Source organism: Mugil cephalus, chromosome 22, assembly GCF_022458985.1.
Source record: "Mugil cephalus isolate CIBA_MC_2020 chromosome 22, CIBA_Mcephalus_1.1, whole genome shotgun sequence".
Taxonomy (NCBI): Eukaryota; Metazoa; Chordata; class Actinopteri; order Mugiliformes; family Mugilidae; genus Mugil; species Mugil cephalus.
Genome location: NC_061791.1, coordinates 5,790,954 through 5,809,745, shown reverse-complemented (window position 1 = coordinate 5,809,745; position 18,792 = coordinate 5,790,954). Strand labels below are relative to the sequence as shown.

The window sequence follows — 18,792 nt, the reverse complement described above, 5'->3', positions numbered from 1 at the left end:
CTGGGACTGTGCTTTTATCAATCTGGAATTAAAAGCAACTGAGAGAAACCTCAAACCATCATCAGATTTGATTTGATCTGAACTATGTCCATTTAAAACAATAATAGACAAAATAAAATAGATACATAGACAAGCTAACCGAGGTTTACAATGATAGTTTGGGCCAGATAGTCCCAGTCTACTGCATAACTAGAATGATTTGAGCAACAAGGGGCAATTTTTGTCAGGATGTTGCTGGTACGCAGCGGTCAGCAGCTATTAAAAGTGGTCCAACAAAAGAAAAGCGAAGTGGTGAGTCATGGAGACTCATCGATGGATGTAAAGGCTCGTCCGTGCGAGCTAAATTCAGTACATCACAGACTGTGATGTGAATGTGGCCGTGTGAGTGACGACGTCTCAGGGTGAAATGCTGACACCTATCGAAAGCACCTACAATGGGCACGTGGAGCGTCAGAATTGGACCGCAGGAAAAAAGGAAGACGGAAGGCGGCGACCTGGTCTGATGAGCCGCATTTGCTTTTTGATTGAGTGTCTGCGTCGCGTCGCGTCACTGGGCGACACCAGGATGCAACGAACACCCTCCTGCGGTTGCCATAGGACTGCGCTTGGTGCATATCAGAGTATGATCCACGTACAGTAAATGCCAGAAGAGCATAACATCGTAATGAGTTCTTTACCGATTGGTGGTTTTAACGTTGTGGCTGATCGGTGTATTGGGAGTCACATTAAAGCATCGAATCTGCACCAGTCATACCAGAGTCCACGTGCTTTAGAGGATGTGTCCCCTCAGCTAAGATGCATGACTGTGCCGGGTGTCCTGTGTCTCCCATGTGACGGATGAAGCTGCATTATTGTTTGTCAGCACATCTCAGGGTAAACGCAGAACAGCTATGCTGCCCTTTTAGCAGGGCGATTAAGATGATCACCCGTGGGTTTGCCTGGATTACAGGCGGCGATTACACCCTAAGAGGACACCTGGGCGCGGCGAGCTACATACATAAGGCCCCCGCCAGCAGCCGTCCTCACCCTAAGAGTCCCAGTGTTGTGTGACTGTGAAGAGGGGCGACCGACCTCCGCTTCGCAGTAGACCGATTGGGCTGTGAGGTTTTTTTTGCGCGCCAGTTTTTTTTTTTTTTTCCGTCTACCTCGTCCGTTCAGTCAAAGCGTCAAAAGAAATGGGCAACTCAACGGGATGCACCGTGGACGACCTGCAGGCGGTGGAGATGCACCTCTGGTACAAGAAGTTCATGACCGAGTGCCCGTCCGGTCAGCTCACCCTGCACGAGTTCAAGCAGTTCTTCGGCTTGAGGGGTTTGGACCCGGAAGCCAACGCTTACATCGAGCAGATGTTCCGCACGTTTGACATGAACAAGGTGAGGAGACCACTCAGCTTAATAAAGATTCTTTTTTTTTTTTTTTTTTTAAAATAAAACATCAAACCTTCTGCATGAAAGGCTAAGTCTGGTCTGAACAATGAAACATAAATAATAAATGTTTAGTTCTGTTTAGAGAAGAATAATGTGTATTCTATTACATGGATATTTTCTACTGAGGATCTCACACTTTCATCTTCAGATTGTTTCTAATATATATATATATAATATATAATATATATTTTTCAAGAAATTCATCAAGAAACTGGAATAAAAAAGCCAAAGTTTACGAAGAGAATCGTAGCATTTTTTTTCATAATTAAGGTTTTAATTAATCAGCTATTCTTTGAATTAATTATCGATTATTTTAATTAAGACATCTGTAAAATGCACGTTTTAGGATCTTTATTGCATATATATTTAATTTATAAATGCACGAAAATAATATAAATGCGTCAAATTGTCACACCTGAAAAGCTGCAACAAAAGAACGAATTAACGAATTGCTGTATTTGCAAAGTTAATTCATCTTCTTAATGAAGCTATGAATAAGACGCCATTTATATATTTCACTGAAAACTATAAGAAGCAAACTAATAACTCATTTATTTTACCAAACTAAGTCCAAGGTGTCAATAAGTTCCATATTTGATGGGTTGCAGAGTTAATCCCATTTCAGGTATCTTTTCACATTTTGTAAACGTATCTTCTCTTAATTAACTTATCAATTACCTAAGAGGCTAATAAATATCAAATTAAGATGGTCTACTGCAGGACTTTGAGGTGCTGACGTCTAAATGCATGATGCAGAAATTCAAAGACATCTGTATAACTCAAGTGTTGCCTAAAACGTCGCGACACTCCCAGCAGCAGCGTCCCATTTTGACCCTCGCATCGCATCTTAATCGACCTAATCTCGGTGCGAGCGTCGGGGTCGGGGCAGGATGTCCGCTGCTATCTTTAGTCACCCTCCCCTCAAGCTCCCCAAAGGCCTCAGTAATCTCCACGCTTGATTTAAACTGTGAGATTAGCTTCCAGACAATGCTTTGATGCTGAGATAGTTGAGACAGTCTCTGGAGATAATCCTCCTCCTGCCTCATTCCCCCTCCTCCGACTGGATGTATTTCAGCTGTGAGATGAAACACTGGTTGACTCACAGTTTTTAAACGGATGCAAACAGCAGGCGGTCATGACACGCGGTTATTCGAACGATGTTTTGACTTCCTCGTTTCTGCAGGACGGCTACATAGACTTCATGGAGTACGTGGCCGCTCTGAGCCTGGTGATGCGGGGAAAGATGGAGCACAAGCTGCGCTGGTACTTCAAGCTTTACGACGTGGACGGAAACGGCTGCATCGACCGCCACGAGCTCCTCAACATCATTAAGGTGAGAGTCCCTCAATGCGCCGCGCTCGATGCAGATGCAGATGCAGATGCAGATGCAAGTCCGCTTCGCATGCACTGACTCGACTCCTCTCCCGCTGCAGGCCATCCGAGCCATCAATGGGAGTGAAAACCAGGAAACGAGCGCGGAGGATTTCACCAACAGCGTGTTCGACAGGATTGATATAAATGGAGATGGTGAGCAATGCTGGCACTGTGTGGAGACGAGAGGTTTTTTTAGGCTGGGATCGACCGTGGGCGGACGGCGTTTAGACTTTTATCTCTAGTCTGAAAAAACAAACAAAAAAACAAAAAAAAACTGAAGAATAGAAAGAAGATTGTAGCTGCTACACACAACAAAAAGATCCAACTTTTGCACCATACAAGAAAGAGGAACTTCAGGATAAAAGGCCTCCCTGATTGAGTGCAGAAGGGTGTTTCAATAAAGTTGCAATCTTGTTTAACTGCTGATATTTAGTGTGAAAGAACTCTGACCTCACGTCTCCTCCCTACAGGTGAGCTCTCCCTGGATGAGTTCGTGGCCGGCGCTCGCAGCGACGAAGACTTCATGGAGGTGATGATGAAAAGCCTGGACCTCACCCACATCGTGGCCATGATCCACAACAGGCGGCACAGCGTTTAGGCCGGCGGCCGGCGGCTCTCGTACTCCCTCACGAGTTTTCTCCCCTGTTGAAAAAAAACAAAAGGTCATTCGCAGAACGAGATTTTTTCCTTTTTTTTTTTTCTTCTTCTTCTTTTTTTATTGAGATTGAATGCAGTTTAACACGGCGCCGAACGCCGACATATCTTATGTTTAATCTCTAAAAGAGTGACACGTATGCACCTTAAACGGGATGACTCAGTCGACCTTTTTCGCGGGCTGGTCATTGTCCTCGTTTAACGACGGCGAGCTCTCTCCCAAGGCCACCTTGGCGTGAGGGATGATCTCTCAGACGGTCCACTTACCCTCAGATACCCCGAGGCATAAAAGGAGGAGGGGGAGACGCAGAGTGTGGCTATTACACACACACTCAACAACGCTCTCCAAATCTTTTTTTTTTTATTGTCCGGGTTCAGTCTCTCTGCATCAAATCTGCATTTACCCGCTCCGGCCTGCGGCGGTCTGCAGCCATGACTGTGCAGCGTGCTTAACATCCATGCTGATTTGATTAAGCCAGTGGCTGTGAAGCAGGAGCAGGTGAAAGAAAGAGAGATTTAATGGGCACATGCAATTCTCAAATGTTTACCTTTTATATGTTTTCAGCTCCTTTTTTTTGTGTATGTGTCTTTTGAAATAAATTTTAAAAACAAAGCGATGCACCAGCTTGTGTTTTTGTTGCGTGGGCGCGCGTGTGATTCGCTTCCTATTCGGCACAAACACAGATTTATGTTACCTTTGTTGCGTCGGCTTGGCCGCGCTCATCTGGTGCCTTCTGTGAGAAGGAGACGGGAATTGTTTTCAGCTTTTCACTAAAAATAAAGGGTAAAAAAAACCCCACATCTTTCTTTTATACAAACTACTGAACGTCGCATTGACTGAAATAAAGTCAAGGCCTTTAGTCAAGTTAAATATTTCAAAGAGCAAAGTGCTATTTACCTTCTCAGCTGCGCCCGAAGAGGAAATCCATCCGGTTAATAGATAAATGTAACAAACTAGTCTACTACAAATACTGAAATCACCCCAAGGCCACACTTTGTTATCACAGTCTCACATCATACTGGGTTTGGGGGTGAGTTTCATCAGCTGCTGAACACGGGAAAAATTAGGCTGAGACGAGAGCAAACATCGTTTTAGATCAAAGGTTCCCAAAATGAAAAGTCACAGGACTGAGTAGAGAAGTGAAATCCGTCTCTGCAACACACAATCTGTTTATTTTGTTAATATTTCTTCTCTTTTTCAATTTAAATTGTGATCATTTCGAGGTCCTACGGGAGAAATTTAATGGATGAAATCAAGTTCAATTAAGAGAATACGATATCTGTTCATAAAGTGTGCCCCCTGGCAGTAACAGTGTCCTTTAAAATTTCACTGCGCTCACTCAAAAGCATAAAAGAAAGACAGAAATTAAATTCTACCTTTGAGAGAGGACGATGATTCACCTGCATGTTGCCTGGATCTGAGAAGCTGCAGCACCTGCTTCATTTGAAACATAAACGGTGAGTTTTTGCATGCAGCCCTCAGTCTTTAGAGTTTAAATCTACATTTGGATTATAATAATCAGAAGAAGAAGAAAAAAGATATCTTAAAAAAAACAAGGAAACAATTTAAACAAGATAAATTCCAGTTACCAACATTTATTTTGTACAAATATTTAACAGAAAACATTTATCAACCACAAGGGGGCAGCGACATAATTGGATTAAATCTCCTCCACATAGAAGTTGAAGCTCCTCATCCTGCAAAAATGTTCGTCCTTAAGTGTGTTTTCTCGTGGAGGGGAATCTCCCTTTTGTCTCATTGTCTCTGTGTGTGTTATCTCTCCGTCACGCTCTGCAGGCTCACAGGAAGTCGTACAGATACTTGACAATTTCAAAGTTCACCGTCCTGCAAGATAAACAACACCAACGCGCGTTCTCAGAAAATACTGTAAAAGGTCAGCTTCCCTTTGAATAATTCAGTCAGCCTCAGTCACGTGGGCTGCACGTACCTGGATATGGCGCTGATGAAATCCAGAGAAACGGCGCACTTGTACTTCGGGGCATCGAGCTGGTCGTCGTGACTGACCTGAGACAACAGCTGTAAGGTCACCAGGGAGGAGATCTGAACCAAGGCAAAGAAAATGAAAAAACGTGACTTTTTGATCCACTTCTTTAAACGCAGCTTTTTTTTTTAACTTTGATGCAGAGGCACTAAATGATGAAAGCCAGTTGCACAGATATGGGTCGAGTCGAATTTCCTAAAACCACTTCACGCTCGGGGCCATAAATAGATCAGTGTTTGGCCTCAGATGCCCAAACTCACGACCACATGGGTTGAAAAACTCTCAACAGGCTCGATTTAACTTGAAAAGATATGACATTTACACCTCTGATTATTATAGGGCTCATCTTTTTTTTTTCATTTGCTTATCTGCAAAAACAGGTAAAATAAGAAATGTGGGACTCGTGGAGGAAGATTAGGCTGCAGGACTAGATGAGAGGCGGCTGTAGAGCAGCTCTGCAGTTTAACGGAGGACGAGAGAAGAGTGCTGCTCAGCAAAAAGGCAATCAGAGGCATTGTTCAGAAAATGAATTAAACCGCTAATTGTATTGGACGGATCGTTATGGCACGTGTACAACTTCACTCGTCCTAAATTTTATACTAGCCAAGGACGTCAAACAGTCCCCCCCACCCCTCGTCCACCCGTCCACTCTTTCCGCCTGCAGCAGCAACAGATAAATGACTTCCACATAAGTAGTTTTAAGTATCAAATGAGTGCTTCTAAACAGAAATAAAAAAAAAAGGAATTAGGCCGTACACTTCATCAAGCTGACGTTTTATGAAACAAGTTGACGTTTATGTCCACGATCAAGTAAGATTAAGAAGCTTAACTGATGCCCAAAGGAATAAATCTTTGTACAAAATGAGACAAGACGCGAAAGTTCAGTTCACATAAACCTCCACTCCATCTACAGAACCTCCTACTGTATATTTGTATGGATACAAGACGTCACCCATAGTTTTGTGGACTATTTACATGCATCTTCTTTTTATTTTTTTTAGTCTGGAGCTGGAGAAGAGTGAGAGTGGGGTATAAATTGTTCTATATTAAACTCAGCCTGGTGCTATTTAAAAATATACATTATTATCATGATTTTGCATTCAATATTAAGCTATTACTTCCCTTTACCTTTACACCCTTTACTAAAACGTGTTAGATTAATGTTAATGTGTATTCTAAAGAAGCTTTTCTGGGGAAATTAAAAAAATAAATAAAGATTTTGCGCCCCCCCGCAGTACCTCCGTGGATCCTCTAGGGGTCGTGGACCAAGAGTTCACAGCACGTCCACACTGGCTTAATTTGTCAGCTGCTGTTTACACATTATAAAAAGGTCACTTTCTTTGCTTGCTTTAAATCTGTTTAACATATCTAAATATAAATCTCCAACTTGTTCAAGACTAATATGGAAATGGTACATCTTCACATGCATATCGTTTAAAATTCGAAGTAAAAAGCATCTACATTTTAATAGAATTTAATCAAATAATTCAGCTATTTTGTGTAAAAACCAAACAAGAAACACAAATGTTTATCATTCCAAGGAGAATAGATCTTTTCTAAATGTTTGATACAAATAACGGTCAAATGTCTGTGGACTGTAGCAGCCGGTCGAACTCTGACCTGAGAGAAGATGCTGGCGGTGGGGACGACTCTGCTGTCCACCACGCTGTAGAAAATGGCGAGCAGGCGGTCCAGAGGGAAAGGCTTCGGCCCCAGAAGGTGGTTACTTGTCTAGATTATAAGATACAGATTATATAAACACTGTTTAACATCAAGTTAAATCCAAATATTTTAATTTAAAATGTGCTGTGGATGATCACCTTTTCGTTTTTCTTCAAGAAGTTCGTTTTCTTTATTTTACCGTGGTGCTGTTGGGATGAAACAGGAGATCAGATTGATTCTTTCAAAGAAAACTTCCCCACACATGAGCAGGAGATTCCCTACCTTCAGAAAGAAGCGTTTATCCGTGCGGGCGGGGTTGTAGGACGCCAGGTAGGCAGCGATCAACAGGAACTTGGAGTAATACGGCAGTTCGACATGAGTGTGAGCTGATAAACCTTTAAAGGGGAAATATAATAAAATAATAATATTCTGCTTAGTGCACAGGAATAAATGTCTCAGTCTCCGCGTGAATGCACGGCGGCGCTGCCGTCGAATCAATGGTCTCAGCTCAACATCTGCTCCGCAAATCGTTATCAAGTGCAACAGAGCTCAGAGTGTGTCGCTACCTCTCACTGCTCCGGTCTCCTTCTCCTCCATCTGCTGCATCTGCTCCCACTGAAGACTGGAGACACACAGGAATCAGCTGATGCTCACTTTTCTTTTTTCTTCTTCCTTTTTATTGAGTAAATTAATGTGAAAATGGTTCATACCTGGACACTTCTCGGAGGTAAACTGTCTGCATGGCCTTCTTCAAATGAGGCTCGATGTTTCTCCACAGCTTGTGTGTGTCGGTCTCTTTCACTAAACGTAAAACAGTTTGTTTACATTATTAATGAAGAAAAACTGTGAAAATTAAACAAATAAATACACAGAATGCACAGTTTCTTTCAGATGGTTTCAACAGGAGGCCAAAGGTTGAGAGACTTTCACACCAAAAGAGGTGAAATCCATTCATATTTTAGGTATAAAATGTCAAATCACCAGCTGTTCGCTAGATCTTACGTCAACTACACATTGGGTGAACGGCAGCTATGGCTTTGCAGAGCCACTTAATGGTCACTTTATTTTTGTACACGTGTATAATATAATTAAGGTCTATTTTTAGGTTGGTCAGTTTTTAAGACACTAAATGGGTCGGCAGCTCCACTTTGAAACATTTCTGATGCTTGTTTGTTCAGCAGTTTAGAGCCTTTGTGGTAAAAGCTCCACTTCTCCACATTCATAGTCACACAGTTTAAACCTTTTCTCTTCATCTACTATTTTGTGTATTTCATCTCGTTATTTACAGTCTTGTTATCCAAGTTGTTTATTCTTGTGGAGCATTTCAGTCTAACTTTTGCATTTAAATGTTCGTGTGAATGCACTTACTTCAAAAAACTTTTTTTAATATTTCTTTAACCATGATATGTTTCCTCTATTACCACATCTACTGCCTGGCACTTTTCCCTGCGAGGTGGCTAAAGCGGTTAAGCTAACCAAGCCTTGAGGTAAACAGAGAGTTTAATAAATTCAGCCTCGCCCTCGTGGCAGCACGTTTGCATCCATGCATCCGTCTGGTGCTTTGGCTGCGTTAACTTGAGCGCGGACCAATATCTGCAAACCGTCACTGCAAGTTCGACTAGTTGGAGGTGCAGCTCAACTTCAAATAAAGAAAAAGGTGAAGTTAAAAGTTAAAAAGTGTTTAAAACACAGATCACACTCTACCTTTCGCTTCTGCCAAAGGCTCGCAGAACTTTGAAAAGTTGAGGGCAGCCTAGTTGAAAAGAAAGAAAGAAGAAAAGAAAAAAGAAATCGATGATGAAAGGAAATCAGAGCAATGATAAAAAAAATAAATAAAAAAAGATCTTCAAAGTCTTATGATATATGTGTTTCTGACCAGGTGGCGAAGCTCTCTGAGGTCTCGACAGACTGAATAAAAGACTCCCAGCAGGATGTTGATGTAGGAGGAGTAAAACTCAGCTGAATATGACGGATGTGTGTCCTGGGATAAGATCTCCTGCAGGTCACCTACGAAACACATGGATGGACGGTCACTTTACTGAAGATGCAGAGATATTAGAAAATGCAATCGCAACCAGAGATTCTCGCACACAATGATTCACTCCCACTGAGAGCTGAATTTATACAGTGGTTCTTTAAACATTTCTCCACAGTCTAAGTGTTAGAACAAAATCGCAGGTACAAATCTCACATCTCACACCGCATACGGCAGGCGTGCGTCATCGCTATGCAGCGCGGAGCCAGCTATTTCGCGACGCTAGCATGTGCGAGGACGATAATACCTTTACTGTAGTCGGGGAAATGGAGCAGGAGCGGCTCGAAACAGCCAGTGTTCGGTCTGAACTTGTCCCAGACGATCTCGCTGAGCAGGATGACGGTGACGTTGTCCTCAACCTGAATAACACACAAATAATAAGAGGGAGTCTCCATGGATACGGCCATCTTTCCACCTTTGAAATTAGGTTTTATATTTTCTTATTTATTTATTTCTGAATGGATAATTTGACAGAAAATGAGAGCAGATTTCAGTTTTCTCCTTATATATATATCACTTTAAATTGAGCGTCTTCTGGACTGATGGTTAAAGTCGACAACTGACAACATAATAATAAACTAATATCTTTTTTATATTTTTGGGTGGAAGAATGACACAGAAGATGCTACAATAATAAGCAACAAGGATTTGTTTTGAGTATAAATGTTAGAAAAAATACTAAAACTTCAAGTCACTTATCGACGTCTGAAATTGTCTCACATTAAAAAGAATACATTTAAAAAGTCCAAATATGTCCCACTTGCAAGGATATAAAAACAGAATAGCAGCCAATTCTCAGAAATTACTGGAACAACAACATAATTTTCTGCAGAAAAACTCCAATAACTTCAATAACTTCATCCTAAGAATGACGCTAGTATCAGAGGAGTTGGACGAGTGCACTTCTTCTACGCAGCATTTCTCATATTAAAAGAATTAATGTCGAACGAGAGAAGCCTTCCGTGTGCACTGTGTGACCTTTGCCGCTTTGTTTACTCTCCTCTGAGCTGATCGGCCAATCACAGAGCTCTTGTTCTGTCACCTATTCAACACGCGAAGGGGTCTGACTGGTGCCAGCGGTGCAGGACACAGCGAGGAGACGAAGGCTTTCAGGAAAATGCTTGTGCTATATGTGTGTACGATCATAAATCATTATTATCTACGTATATTAGTAACACACCTTCATATTCTGTCGATAAACTTTAATAATACTGTGTGTAAAACGTTAATAATCACTTGTTTTTCATCTGTAAATATTGTCCATTTGCTATAAAACTAACCGCTTACATATCACACTATTTATGCTACATGCACTTCCTGCTTATTTCACTTCTGGTTAGATGCTCAACTGCATCTCGTAGCTCTGCACCTGTACATGTGTAATGACAATAAAGCTGAATCTAATCTACTAATTCTCGCTGGAGACACAACACCCCGTTCATCATCCACTCATTCTTTGCATACATGTAAATCTGGATCCTAATTATCACTTCAAAGAAGCAACGTGACGTTAAACAAAAAAAGACTCCACCACGGAGCCATTAGCTTTCACTAGAATAAAAAAAAAAAAAAAAAAAAAACACACAAATAAGGTCTCTTTCACTCTTAATGCCTTTAATTTAGATGCTGTGAGTGGATGCCTTCCTCTCGTCTCTAACAGCATTATGAAAGAGCTCCGGGTGCTCAGCTCAAGGTTACTCTTGACAAATGAGGCTCTTCCACTTCCCCCCTTCATCATCTGCGCGGCGCAACAACAACAATAAAGTGGCTCACTTGATAGATAACACACACACAAAAAAAAAAAAAAAACACCCTGCGCTTTCTCACCAATTCTTGGAGACGCAGGAGAGCGGGGAGGAGATTGGCATCGGTGTCCCTCAGAAGCTCTGCTTTTTCCATTACCTGAAGAAAAAAAATAAAATAAATATATATATGTGTACATTTAGAACATCCATACTGAGTAAAGTAGAGGCTGTGAATGTGTGTTTTTATGCAGCAAGCTCACTTTCTATTAATCAACAACAACAAAAAAAATCACACTTATTTCCTCCAGGCTAATGCATGTGCATCTACTTGCATACGTTATCACAACTAATCACATTATCACACAAACATTTAGGTGACACACGGGGAAGAGTAGATAATTTGACTTGTCGTGGATCAGGATAATTTGGCGAGGGGTGATTTTCTTGGCTGAGCGTAAAGTGCACGGCACTCACGATGTATCGCGTCTGTTTGGCAGGATCCTGGGAGCTCTGCTGTCTGTAGACGCGAACGAAGTCAGACAGGGAGGGACTGCGGGGGAGCAGCGAGGCGGCGCCGCAGCCAAACAAGGACAGCAGCACTTGTTCGAACAGCAACGCGACAGAAACGCATTCGACACAGCTGACTGTGGCGTGAGGCAGCTGCGGAGGAGAGGAGGAGGAGGAGGAGGAGGAGGAGGAGGGAATGATGAAAGACGATCAGAAAGATACACACACACGGTCACGTTGCGTTGACTCAATCTTTGGCCTTCGTTGCAAAATGAACACAATCTCCACTAAATGAAACGAAAAGAGTCACAGATGCTGCAAACTTATTTGGAAAAAGGAACAAATTAATTGAACAAAACAGTTGTTGGTTCCAGTTCCTTAAATTATTTCTTTAATGATAATAAAGTGAATATCCTGACATGATTTCGGAGGAAACGTCTTCACCACTCTTTGACATTTAAAGCCTCGTTGATACGTTATTTTCGTCATTAATCAGCAGATTAATTAGTCATTAGTTAGTTGCAGCCACACTAAGTCATTTTTACTGCCCACATTATGAGAAACTGTCTCCTGCCACAAGAGAATTGATGAAGACAAACAGCAGGAGCACAGTATCAAGAAACAACAATTGAGCAGAAACGAAAAAGGAGACAGGCAATTTAAAACCCGGAGAGGGAAATAAATTCATTGGATTTGGAGGGAAAGACGTGCTGATCTACAGCGTCTTGTTGAGGCTTGAAAAATCTGAATACCCTTGCTATTGAAATGTTATTCATTAAAAGTGTTCATGGTAAATCCTTACATGTCTATCGTCTCCCTCCAGTAAATCGTACTGTGAGAATTCAAAAAACTTTGGAAACTAAGTAGTGGACTCAAGTGAACTACTCCCTCCATGGACTCACCTCCAGTTCCTTCAGCAAAACATTCATCACATGACTCTTCCCCGAGGCCCGATGGCCGTAGATGAAGATTGAGGGGTAGCTGTAGTGCTGTGGCTGGAGGAGCAAAGATAATCAATAACGATCAATTAGTTTGACAGACACTGCAAAAACTCGCATTTGTCACCTCTTCAAATAATAAAGTTAAATCCTGCATAATTGTCGGTAATCGGTTTCATTATTTAAACATTTTTTCCATTAGGTTGTAAGTGCTTCTCTTGAGATTAATGCGACATGATCTCTCTCATTATTCAACAACATCAGAAATAAATATGAACACAAAGACAGATTAGTGTGGGAAATTAAACCGTAGACACTTGTTCAATTGTTTTTTTTTTTATCCATCATTTGTATGAATCATTTAGTGTCGTTAAAAAATATTTCACACTTTATAAACATCATATAAAGTCTTGCTGTTACTGTTAGCGAACATTTGTTATTTGTTTTTGCTTACTGTTTTAATACTGTACCCTCTTTTATTGTGTGCATTTGTCTAAATGTTTTTATTTAGTTTTGTGAAAAGCATTTTCAGCTGCACCATATGTATGAATAACACTAGAACTAATACAGCATTAGTATATATTGCTCCTGTTATTTATATGAATGTTTAAACTTCAGTGTTATGTTCAGTCTGTATTTCTGCGCTCAGCAGCAACTCGGAACTGTTGTGTAATTAGCAGTTTTGCCATATATTTTTTTACTTTAAACTCTCTTGACTGATAATGGAGGTCGGTGAGGTCAGTGTTAGAGGAATGTGCTGTCCGTGTTTTTCTTTGTTAGATGTGATGCTGCAGAGTTACTAACCAACGTAAACTGAACGACAGCTCCTTAACAAAGGCAGGAATAGAGAGAATTACATTATTCTAGGCATAATCCTGGATTTGCATGTCTAAACCTAAACTTATATCTGTAAGAAAAGTTCAAAATATGTTTGTGTTAATAGTGCAAATATGTGAAGATGTGACTCAATCCTGCAATCCATCTTAGCACAAACACTAAGATGTGTTTGTCAACAAGAACCATGCAATATTTATAGATTAGTGATTTCAAAACTGATAAGTCACCAATATACTGAATATGTTTCTGCATATTTGTGTGTGTATGTGTTATGTGTATGTTTAAGTATAAGTTAATTCAGAAAAACTTTATAAACTTTATAAGTCCAACCACCCAGTTCTCTGGAGCTAACCCCCCGGTCCTCTGCTTCATACCTGTCCCATGAGAGACAGCAGCATCCCGGCCTGGACCTCCCTGCATGGCAGCTGCTCCGCGACCCTCCGCAGCCTCTCCTCCTCGTATCCTTGCTGCTGTAACAGCGTTGTCATCCTCCTCCTCCTTCTCCTCCTCCTCTCAGCTCCAACCCCAGCACCGTGTTTATTTTAAGTTGTCCACAGGTCAGAATCAAAACACGGCGGCTAAAAAAAAAACAAAAGCAACGCTAGTTTTTTAGCTTTTAGTTAAAGCTCAGCCAGGCTGGAGGCGACGAACTTCTGTATTTAACCACAAATTAAGTCAAACGAGATAAAACATTTACCCTTAACACTGCACAGTAACTCCGCAATGTGCTTTAGAGATATTCGCGTCTGGAAATTAAACCTTTAACGAACTTAAAACGGTTTACAGTTGAAAACGCATACATACATCCAAGAGAGAGGAGCAACTGGAGTTTCGCGCGCGCCTTCAGTTTACGTCCCTCGCCGTCATGACGTACCAACGAATCACTAGAGAGTACAGAATTCTGGGTAATGTAGTTTTACATACGAAGCAAGCAAACCCGTGGAAATAAAGGAATTTGTTGGTTTATTGGGTAGAGCGGAATTAAATTTTTTATTTTAAATTTATTTTATATGTTTTTGTCTTCTGAACATTGCCCATTTTTGCTGATGGGTGACAAAAGCGGAGATTTGGACATAAAAGCAGCATACAAATTGTCTCAACGTCCTGACTTTAATTAACTGGGCTACACAAGCCGGTGCAGAGGTATCACACATATCAGCTGTGCAATCACAACGTAATATTTTCTTTTAAAATAATGTTGAAAAACCCACATTTAACTATGATTAAGTGCCTTTATGCATAGAAAACTGTTTGAAATATAACAGACTAAATATTTCGAGTTATTATTATATTTTATAGAACAACTCGTGGGAATTTATCCACACCCATTACAGTGTTTGGTGAAGCAGAGAGAAATATATCACCATTAAACTGTTCAGCTTTTTTTTTCATTTATTTATTTTTCATTTTACACCAATGTGCCTGTTCGAGATTTCGCGGCTTGCTGGAATAATACGTCAGACTGGGATTAGGGGATGTGGGTTGTCCCTGTAATATCCAAGCCTATATCCTCCAACTCTAATTCAGTCGGAGCTCAGCTGCGGCTGTTTGGTGTGTTGCCGTCGAGAGGGAGACTGGCCATTTCGGGCAAAAACCCACACACACTTACCCACAGCTGGAGCGGTTCGCCGTAACATCTGGACAGAGGTAGAGAGGCGTGTTTTAATAAATAAATACTAGGATAGGCTTAGAAATCTTGTGAATGAGGGAGCGTGTGTTTTTTTTTTTCTTTTCTTTTTTTCTCCCCGGAGCGCTCGTTTCGTTCCTGCAGACTGATGAATGAAAACCAGGCGGACACGAGAAGAAATCAAAAAACCGACCTTGCCACGGGTGAGCGTGGAGGGATGCTGTGGGTCCAGCTGTGACTGAATAGACGGAGAGCATAAAGGAAAAAGCCCGAAGCAGCGAGAGGGAGAAGTTGCGCGGTATATTGCGACCAGATGAGGGAGATGTTAGTTTGTTGAGGGCAGATTAACAGATCCCGAGGACCGAGTGTTGAGACCCCCCACCCCCCACCCCCCCCCCTCCACACAAGACCGGAGGATGGTCCCCGGGGCCCCCAGCACGACCACCACCATGCTCCCCGCCTCCGAGGCTGCCAAAATCTACCAGACCAACTACGTGCGCAACTCCCGCGCCATCGGCGTCCTGTGGGCCATCTTCACCATGCTCTTCGCCATCGTCAACGTGGTGTGCTTCATCCAGCCGTACTGGATCGGGGACGGCGTGGACACCCCGCAGGCGGGATACTTCGGTCTGTTCCACTACTGCATAGGGAACGGGCTCACCAGGGACTTGACCTGCCAGGGCAGCTTCACCGAGTTCAGCACCATCCCCTCCGGCGCGTTCAAGGCTGCCGCCGTCTTCATCGGCATGTCCATGGTGCTGGTCCTCACCTGCATCGGCTGCTTCGCCCTCTTCTTCTTCTGCAGCACCGGGACCGTGTACAAGATCTGCGGCTGGATGCAGCTGGCTGCAGGTAGGAGGCTCTGCTCCCTTGACTACAGGTGGGAGATTCAGGCGGTGGTTTTATGGTCTGGTTTCTTAAATATGAAATGAGAGATAGGATTTAGAGGAGCTTGACCAAAATCACACCTGTCTCCAGACGCATTTATGATGAAAAATGCAAATCCAGCTGTTTTCTTGTTATATTTACTTCATATAATAAGCTTTAAATTGCCCCAAATCTGCCTGTTATCGAGTTTGTCATATAAAAACTAAAAACTGTGCACCAAAAATCCAGATGTTCCTCATGTTTGTGATCGTTACCGCCTTCCTTGTGAACTTTAGTCTTATTAAACAGCACATTGTATTATTATCTTTAGTGTGGGTGGAGTGGCAACCGCCTTGAGGAGAGCGAATCCTCAGATCCAGACTGTGAATATAAAATCCTGGCATACTTTCACTTTGCTCGCGGACACCACACACACTGAGAGCACACAAACCCTGAACCAGGAGACCTCCAGAGAAGCAGACACTCATTTTAAAAAAAAAAAAACATGAAATACATATTGTAGGACGTGGCTCAATGCAATCCAACACTAAATCAATTATAAAACTCTTATCTTCACTTGGAAACAACATACTCCATGAACTCTAGTCTTCAGTGCTTCCTGTGGTTTATATTGTGCATAGCTTAAACTGGAAATATGCAAATTCATTTTTCTCATTTGATGCTATATCAAAGCATCCGTAAACCTAGTCTGCACCTTAAAGAAGGAGGGGGAGAAAAAAAGAGACGAGAAACAAGAAATGAAAGGACTAGCATCCCTGACTGAACCCGCTACCTTAGTTCACCTAAAGAATGAGACAAAGATTCTGCACACATCTTGATTTGCATGCAAAACGATATGTTTGTGGCGGCTCAGCTTCATATCACAACCAACTATATCAGTTTACGGGCGGAAAACACAGCGGAGAGCAACAAAGCACGGCCACAGGCGGGATTTTAGAGATGAATCCTCCCCCGTGTGATGAAAGATTTCTCTTTTTTTTCTCCTTCTTCTCACATTTCAACAGTTCAGTATGTGTGAATTTGTTTAGATAAATGTCTCGGAGAGTCCACGCTAAAATCACATCTATGCAGATCGCACAGTTTTTTCACACTTACTAATCACAATGAGACACGGTAGTGTGGCCGAGTGGTCTAAGGCGCTGGATTTAGGCTCCAGTCTCTGTGGAGGCGTGGGTTCAAATCCCACCACTGCCATATTTATATCCAAACCTTTGCTGGTCTTGGTTAAAAAAAAAAAGTTTGGAAAACTTCCCAGGCTAGATGACTTGCATTTGTGCACTTGTTATTTGCAGTGTGGACTGGTTCAGATCCCTTCTGTGTCGTTTGTGGGCAGGCAAGGGTCTGAGTGTGATGCCTACTACACCGATTAGCCATAACATTATGACCACAGACAGGACCATGTTGCGACAATTCAATGTTCTAGTGTTACTTAGACGTGTAGTGCCCACCTAGACCAGACCAGACATACCATAGCAATGACACTCCTTAAGGGCAGCAGCCATCCCCAGGAGGATGCACGCACACAAAAATGGTTTAGGAACAACTCAGAAAACATGAAAAACAGCACAAGATGTTGACCTGACCTCCAAATTGATCAAGTATCTATAGGATGATCCACAGAGGACCATCCCCTCCCAACATCCTGTTACCAGACACCACAGGACAGGAAGGTGGTCATAATGTTATGCCTGATCTCGCACTGCTATCAGTTTTTAAACTGACCTCAGACAGTTTGGTCAGATTACGCTATTAGCAGCTAGCGCACCCTCGAGCTGCAGCTCCACACCTCCAGTTTTTCATCATCATCATCATCATCATCCCCCGCTGGCCGTTTTCAAATCGGACTTTAATTAATGCACCTCCCCACGGAGCCAAAAAAAAAAACACAACTTGATTCAACTTTTCCCCCCGCACATGAAGCAGACCTGTAAACAGACTTTGATGTGTGTAATCCATAAAGCTCTTTTGATATCTGCGCAGCCGAACTTGTGGATCTGCAACGAATACAAACACAGATCTGATCAGCCAAAGGTCAGGGAAGATCACTGGTCCGAGAAGTGTGGACGAAGAACAAAAAAAAAAAAAAAGTATTATTAATAGATCAAACCCAACAACCATTAAAATTAACAAGCTTCGGGTTTTATTTAGTTTCTTGTGAAAAAAAAGAGCTGCTTCACACCAATTTACACCCCAGTCCCAAACACAATCTCAGGCTCAGAATAACTTGCATGTATAAATAACTTCCCAGCGTCGTCCCACCGTGCACCTTCACAGATGCCTCCGGCGAAACACAAATGGGAATTAAATGTCATAACAAATAACGGTCACATTAGCAGACAGGGCATGCTTGTGCTCTTGGGTAAAGCAGCGTGGAGGGCGAGGATGTGTGCCCCAAATGTCCGCTGACCACCAGGCTGGACGATAAATAACTAACAGATACAGGTTAGCAGCAGCACTGAACTAGCTCCTGGCTCATTCTGTGCATGAGGTGAGTGAAGCCCAAGCAGCTGTGAGTTGGAGCATTGTGGAGAAAAGGCACAGTGATGAGCTCGATCACCAGTGGGCCCTAATGAGCAGATAGTTGTATCTTTGCAGCATGTTAGTCGCGGATCAAAGCGGCTTCTCATTCCTCTGAGTCACATGTTCCTCGGTTTTCCCTCCAAGTCCGTGGAGCAGATGCGAGATTCTTCACGATTATACTTTTATTTCAAGAAACATGCAGAGGCCTCCAACTAACAAGGCACAACCACGTGGCCTTTAAAAGGTTCCAACAGCACAAGTCGACGTCGTGCTCAGTTTATTCATAGTTCAACCATTTCACTGTGAACGCTACTTGTAGCACTTGTAGCACTCGTAGCTCGCAGGCTTCTGAATGGAATGAATCAGCACTGATGACGATGACGGTGGTAACAGCAGTGTAGTACGTCCTCCTCTATTGATCATCGCAGCGCGATTTTTTTTTTTTCCTTCAGCCGTCTCCATCGCTCACGTCACGTGCTTTCCTCGAGGCCAGATGTGAGATCGGCCGCTGAAAGATCTCCGGGGCGACTTAAACAGACGACATGGAAGTGAAATCCCGTTGTGATGGTAAAAAT

At 42.4% G+C, this 18,792-nt stretch overlaps 3 protein-coding genes and 1 non-coding gene across 5 annotated transcripts in view; 3 read left to right on the top strand and 1 right to left on the bottom strand.

The window, feature by feature from the left end:
• Positions 1-371: 371 nt before the first annotated feature.
• guca1a (guanylate cyclase activator 1A) lies at positions 372-4,093 on the top strand. Its single transcript, XM_047575713.1, has 4 exons — positions 372-1,373; positions 2,611-2,760; positions 2,861-2,954; positions 3,272-4,093. Exons 1-4 carry the CDS (start codon positions 1,176-1,178, stop codon positions 3,397-3,399), a joined length of 570 nt encoding a protein of 189 aa, XP_047431669.1. The 5' UTR covers positions 372-1,175; the 3' UTR covers positions 3,400-4,093.
• A 938-nt stretch (positions 4,094-5,031) lies between these two features.
• orc5 (origin recognition complex, subunit 5) lies at positions 5,032-14,047 on the bottom strand. 2 transcript variants are annotated; one of them, XM_047575676.1, is made up of 15 exons: positions 13,880-14,047; positions 13,557-13,760; positions 12,310-12,402; positions 11,375-11,560; positions 10,983-11,057; positions 9,403-9,514; positions 8,997-9,127; positions 8,825-8,873; positions 7,831-7,921; positions 7,687-7,742; positions 7,403-7,515; positions 7,279-7,326; positions 7,079-7,189; positions 5,405-5,517; positions 5,032-5,301 (listed from the first exon to the last, which is right to left on the bottom strand). In XM_047575676.1, the coding sequence occupies exons 2-15, from the start codon at positions 13,668-13,670 to the stop codon at positions 5,256-5,258; spliced, it is 1,338 nt and encodes a 445-aa protein (XP_047431632.1). In that variant the 5' UTR covers positions 13,671-13,760; positions 13,880-14,047; the 3' UTR covers positions 5,032-5,255. The 2 variants fall into 2 exon arrangements, with proteins under 2 accessions (XP_047431632.1, XP_047431633.1); XM_047575677.1 differs by having other exon boundaries at positions 13,557-14,040.
• Positions 14,048-14,189: 142 nt separating this feature from the next.
• lhfpl3 (LHFPL tetraspan subfamily member 3) overlaps positions 14,190-18,792 on the top strand; it is a 33,673-nt gene continuing 29,070 nt past the window's right edge. Inside the window, exon 1 of the mRNA XM_047575678.1 lies at positions 14,190-15,661. Coding sequence (XP_047431634.1) covers positions 15,226-15,661 — 436 coding nt within the window. The 5' untranslated portion in view covers positions 14,190-15,225. The remainder of the gene's footprint in view (positions 15,662-18,792) is intronic.
• On the top strand, positions 16,810-16,891 carry trnal-uag. Its single transcript has one exon. It is a non-coding gene; the product is annotated as a tRNA-Leu (tRNA).